This window comes from Polistes canadensis, unplaced genomic scaffold, assembly GCF_001313835.1.
Source record: "Polistes canadensis isolate GaletaPanama2010 unplaced genomic scaffold, ASM131383v1 scaffold_257, whole genome shotgun sequence".
Classification (NCBI taxonomy): domain Eukaryota; kingdom Metazoa; phylum Arthropoda; class Insecta; order Hymenoptera; family Vespidae; genus Polistes; species Polistes canadensis.
This window is the reverse complement of record NW_014569804.1, coordinates 92,076-98,533: the sequence shown is the minus strand read 5'-3', so window position 1 is coordinate 98,533 and position 6,458 is coordinate 92,076. Positions and strand designations below refer to the sequence as shown.

At 32.0% G+C, this 6,458-nt stretch overlaps 1 protein-coding gene across 1 annotated transcript in view; it reads right to left on the bottom strand.

The window, feature by feature from the left end:
• Positions 1–6,017, bottom strand: part of LOC106790722 — a 28,825-nt gene extending 22,808 nt beyond the window's left edge. The window contains exons 1-6 of the mRNA XM_014755828.1: positions 5,787–6,017; positions 3,668–5,705; positions 3,359–3,595; positions 2,996–3,259; positions 2,180–2,812; positions 34–1,951 (exon numbers count right to left, since the gene is read on the bottom strand). Coding sequence (XP_014611314.1) covers positions 34–1,951; positions 2,180–2,812; positions 2,996–3,259; positions 3,359–3,595; positions 3,668–5,705; positions 5,787–6,017 — 5,321 coding nt within the window. The remainder of the gene's footprint in view (positions 1–33; positions 1,952–2,179; positions 2,813–2,995; positions 3,260–3,358; positions 3,596–3,667; positions 5,706–5,786) is intronic.
• Positions 6,018–6,458: the final 441 nt, after the last annotated feature.

Here is a 6,458-nt window from a genome sequence, read left to right as displayed (position 1 = left end):
ATTTTCTTTTCTTCCTTCAATTCATCTGATGACTTTGATTCTTCAATTTTCTTTTCTTTCTTTAATTCATCTGCTGATTTCATTTCTTCAATTTTCTTTTCTTTCTTCAATTTATCTTTTTGAATTAGGTTATCTTCCAATACTTTATCCTCTATTATTTTTACAGAATCTTCTAACATTTCTATGTTTTCTAATTTATCTTGTCCTACAGGTTCTTCAATTGTTTCCTTACTTACAATTACATCACTTTCAACATTTAGATCTTCCAAATCATCCTCATTAAGAGGTATTTCTTCATCCAAAAAGTCCAACCAATCTTCAGAAGATTCTAAATGTACAGATTTTTGTTCTGCAACACTTTGCATTTCTTTCTGAGGTAATACATTTATATTATCTTTATCAGAATGATCTTTATCTTCATATTTAACAGAAATATTAATTTCCTTAGGTTCATTTGAAATAGATGTTTGTGTTTCAGTCAATGTTATCTTACCTTCTTCATCATCATTTGTAATCGATTTTCCAATGGAAATATTTTCTTCATGTTTCAAACTAATAACATCAGTAGTTGTTAAATCCAATTCAGATTTAATCATTGTCGACGTAGTCTGTTTCAATTCATTTGTATTTTCTTCCCAACCATCATCATCATCATCACTTATCATTATAGGTTCATCTAAAATACTCATCCATGAATCATCAGCTTTCAAATGAATTGTTTGAATTTGTGATTTAGATTGATCAATTTTATTTACATTTGTATCAATATCTTGATTATTTGTTTCAATAGAACTTTTTTGTATGTCGATTGTTTCATTTAATTTTGATGAAGTTTCATCAACTTCATCTTTTTCAATGATTTCTATTTCACTCGTAGTGACACTTACTGGAAGTATTGTATCTACAGAATCAATAGTTGACGTAGAAGAAATAGATTTGTTCATGGTTGCTTGTTGAGATTGTATCCATTGTGATTCGAACTCGGATAAACTGATAATTGGATATTTAGGAACGTCAGCGAGCAATGCAATTATTTTCGATTCTCTGTCAGATGTTTTTTCGTTATCGCGTATATTTTCAACTGGGGTCTTTTTCATAACAGATTCTTGAACTATTTTCACGATATTTTCTTGACTGTTAACAGGAATATTAACATCAGTTATACACGGTTTATCTAATACTCGCATAATTTTATAATTACTGCAAAGTTCATTTTCCGCTTTGACATAAGAATGATAATTCAACCAATAAGGTTTGATCAATTCTAACAAATGTTCGTTGGTTCTTCGTTGATCTAAATTGAAACCTGTATCAAATACTTGTTTAGGTTTATTATCATCATCCTTTTCTTTTATTACTTTTTCCTTAGCATCCTCTTTTATTACAGACTGACATTCACCGATAATGTTTTGTTCTTCCTCATGAAGTTTTAAATTGACAAATTCATTTTTGTTCTTATCTATTTTCATATCTTCATCGGATATATTCTTTTCGTCGAATTCATCGATTGTGTTACGTACCTCGTCAATAATATTATTATCGTTCAAAGATTCATAAGAAGAATTATCTTTTTTCAAATCCACATTAATGACAGTTTGCATAGAAATACTCGAATCGTCACCGAACGAAGCCAATTGATTTTCATCTAATGTTTTATTCTTCGTTAAATCACTAGACATGGGGGATATTTCGTTACGATATTTTTTCCTATCTTTGATACTACCGAACAACGGTGGATCATCGGATTGAATAATTTCAGAAATAATGGGAACAATGGGGGATGATGATTGATCACAAATATCATGAGAAACTTCACAGGACAAGAAATTATTTTCAGGAACGTTAATTAAAGAACTACCAGAAACCCTAGCGTATGTTGTTGTTAAGCTTGCTTCTACGGTCTCGGGTCTTAACGATATCACGTCGGAAGTTTTCGTACCTATTGTTTTGACTAAAGGAATATTTTCTAATATTTCGATAGTTTTAACGGATTTCACGTCGGATGGTTTTGATTGCGTTGTTTCTGTATTAACGGTGGTGGTGGTAGTTACAGTGGTTTCTGTTTTTTCGATAATTAAAGCTTTTCCTACTTGCAAATTGTTCGTAACGTCAGATTTCAAATCGTTGTCAATAATTTCGACAATTTCTTTTTCTTTCAATTCGTCATTCAAATTTTCACATATATTATTATCGTTATTAACATTTGACGATTCTAAATCGTGATCAGGATTAATAATACGTTCGACCTCCTCCTTTTTTAGATCCCCTTTTTCATCAACAAATTCTTCAACAATGGTTTCTTTAACCTCAGGGAATTCAACGTTAGATTTTATTAAGAATGAATGAATATTATCTTCGATCATCTTGGATATTTGGATTTCTTCGATACTCAATTCATTCGGTCCTGTATCATCCTTACAAAGTGGTTCCATATAAAATTTATCATCTTGTTCTTCGATATTACTATCTTCTATCTCGGATAAAATCTTATCTTCAGTTTCTTTAAATTTATCATAGAAAGAAGATGACGAAGAGAAGAAATCTTCGATTACTTGTTTTTTCGAAGGTATTGTCTCTTTAACTTTAGATGATACTTTAGATAATTTTTTCGTTGATTTAACTTTTTTATCTTGTTGAGTATTAATAGACGATTTTTTGGTATTCATTTCAGGTTCTTCATTGATATCAAAATAAGAAGAAAAAGAAGAAGAAGTAGCACCGATGATTTCGCTTGACGAAATAACGGATCGTGTTGTAGGTTTTTCTATAGGTTGTTCTTTTGATTCTATTACGTCAGATGAAGTTAATTTTTCTGTTACCATTTTGTTCTTAGATTTATCTTTTTGTTTCACTTTCGAAGATGTTGACACGGTGGTGGTAGTAGTTTCTTTCTTTCTTTCGATATTATTAGAATTATTAATACCTTCGTTTAATTTGGAATAATTTTCTAATTTCATTTCTTTCGTGTCTAATTTTTTAGAAATAATATCGTCACTCTTAAACATAGCATTGTCCCAAACATCATCGATACTCTTGATATTAATTTTCTGATTTTTCTTAATGGCTTTCAATTTTTCTGTATAAGCTTCTATAGTATTACTGATACTTTCGTTTATTTTCCAAGCATCTTCGACCACTTTGCTAATATTTTTCGAATCCTTATCCTTAGAAATATCAATGTTGCGTAATTGAGATGATAATTGTTCGGATTTTGTATCGATTTGTTTGACATCACTCGTCTTGAGATTATATAAATTGTCTTTGGTTTGTTTAGAAATATCCATTTTGTTCTTTTTCCTAGATTTTATTTCTTTCAATCTATTGGGTTCTGTTAATTTCAATTCGGATTTGAAGGTACCAGTTTCGTTGCTCGTCGAAGGAAGTTCAACTTTCTTCGAATTACTTTGAATATCTTTTTTGTTCTTCGCCGTATGTTCCTTGTATTTTTCTTTTTGTATTTTAGCCCTTTGCTTATCCATATCTTCTATTTCTTTCAAAGCTTTGTCAATTTCATCATCGATCGTTTTATCCAATTTCTTTTTCTTTTGCTTACGTTTTTTCTCTATCTGTGTTCCAACAGGATCGGGTGTTTGTTCTTTTTGCGATTGTTCTTGTTTTTCCTTTTGCGATTGTTCCTTTTCTTTAGATTTGTCTCCCTTTTCTTTACGCAATTGTTCTTTCGATTGCTTCTGTTTATCCTTTTGCAAATCTTGCTGCTTATCTTTCAATTGATCTAACTTTTCCTTTTGTTGATCATTCTTACCCATTTGCTGTTGTTGATTTAATTTTTCTTTCGTTTGTTCTTGCTTTTGTCTAGCATTGTCAGACTTTTTCTTTTGTTGTTTCATTTCTAATTTGTCATCTTTCTTAGGTGGATTAGTTTTTTGTCCTGAAACAACAGTGGACGACAATACATTTTGGGATTTGTTAACAACAACAACACTTTCCTTAGATGGTGTAACTTCTTTCTCGAAATGATCTTTCGTTTTTTCCATTGAAATCGAAGATCTTTTGTCTTGATTATATTTTGATTTTTCCATAGGCCGAGATTGATGTTTCTTCTTTGTATCTTTTTTCTTCATAGTATCCCAATCATTTCCTTTAGATTGTTTCGATTGAATCTTTTCAATATTTTCATCTTCCTGAGGATTTGTTATAGTTGATTGAATAATTGGTAAATCATGTTGAAGCGTTGATACGATTTTCGGTGATCCCGAACGGCCTCTAATTTGTTCACTCATTGATTTATCCGTGTTCGTTGATTCACTTCGCGAATTAAGACCTTGAGAAAGAATCTGAGCGTACGAGAATACTTGATTTTTGTTTTCCGTATTATTAGACACACTGTTGGTATTTTTCTTTTCAATATTATTTGGATTAATATTATCGTCCATGTTCATTGGATTTAAAGAAACATTTATTTCATTATTAGAATCACTTTGTTCAGTAATATTAGATACTGAATGATACGAAGGTAATTCAACGTTAGAAGCTTCAATGACCGATGAAGATTGAGAACCGGTCATTTTGTCTTCTTTAGTATTATCCGATTCACTGATAGAACACTCATGTTGCTGCTGTTGCTGTTGTTGTTGTAAATGAGATTCGTGACATATACCAGTTGTCGTCGTCGTGGTCGTTGGTAAGTAATTATTTTGATTAACATAATGATTGGTTGTATAACCAGTCATCTGACCACCGTAATGTTGCTGAGCAATTGCATCCAGTTGCATTTGTTGATGAATTTCAACAGGTGCATAAACGTACGAGCCTACGGGATAAGCACCAAGTTGGGAACCAATGAATCCCACTAATTCAGCCATCGTTTGTGGGTGTATGTATTTGTAAGGTTCAGTAGTTGACGATTGATTAATATTGTCGTAATGTTTATCCTCGATTACGTTGGAGTGTTCTAAAGATTCATTTGACCAAGTATTATCAGTCTCTTGTGTAAAATGTTGTTGACCATTCTTATCCTTTTCTATAATCGTTTGTTGTTCGTGAGGAGTTTGTTCGTAGGATGATTTCCCGCCAATTGATATCGAACTTTCAATTGTTTTAACCGATTCCGATTCGATCGTATGAATATCCTCGGTATGGGTTTCTGATATTGTAGGATTAATCGAATGATTATCATCAATCACGTTAGAATGTGTACTATGAGTTTCTTTAATCGATTGATTAGTATCGTTATCCGTCGAATCGGAAGATTTAGATGTCGCATGAGTACCACCTCGAAGAATATCAGCATAAGAAGTAGAACCAGGTACCCAAATGGGACTAGTAGATCTACCCCTTTTATCATCGCTCGGTATTAAACTATTTTTTTCAGATATCAACACTTGTTTATTATCCGTTCCAGTTGATGATGATACTGGCGAACGTGTATTATCATATTTCTTAACGTTAGTATGTAAATTAGATCTAATTGATTTTCTTACCGGTGAACGTCCCCGACGTGGTACAGATTCGACTACATTTATTACTGGAAGATTATTCATTGTATTATCTGTTACAATAGTTTCTTCTTTCATCATCATAGGTGTCTGTTCTTTATGTTGAATCGAACGAATAATCATTTGATCGTTATCCTTATTAATTTTTTCATCGTTTTGCATTTGAATCTGTTGTTGTACATGTTTAGATTGAATATTATCATTGTCATTATTATCATCGTCAACATTTTCTACCTCAATTGATTTCTTCTGTTCAGAATGTTGCGGTATCGTTGTTGTTGTTGTTGTTGTTACTACTGTTGTTGTTGTTGTTACATTATACGGTAATACCTGAATTGGTAGGGAACAGGAAGGAGGAGGTTCATCACGTTGATTTCTGTACGGACTACACCCTCTTGAACTTGGACTTGTACGACCAGCAGCTATATCAGCATAGGAGGCCTGCCCGGTGAATCTATACTCGTCGTTGGCAACATAGTACTGATCCACGGTTAGTATTTGATTCATCAGGATCCTGACACGTTGCTTCCAATCGTCCATCCTTTGTTGCAGGCTCTGCATTTATCCATCGTGCGGGGGTAGTAACAGCCAAAGAACAACAATGGAATAATTTACGTCAATTTTGTTTACTTTTTCGGTTTTTTTTTTTTTTTTTTTTTTTCAGATAATATAATATGTCATATTATTTTATATTTTCTTATTATTTTAATATTTTAATGGGTATATATATATATTTGGGCTGGGGGTAGGGGCCTAATTTTTGGGGGCCGGGGAGTTGGGGGGAATAAGAGGCAGCTAATATTTTCATTGGTTACGCGACGAAATTTTGGTTCGTCTATTAAAAAAAATCTAAATAAATAATGAGAATGATATATATAGAATGAAGGTAAATTAATTTAGATATCGGTGGGGTATGGGGGATTATATTATTGAATAAAAACGTAGACGAATATATTTTTGATTAGCGAAAAAGAAAGAAGAAAAAAAAATCTGGGCATTTTA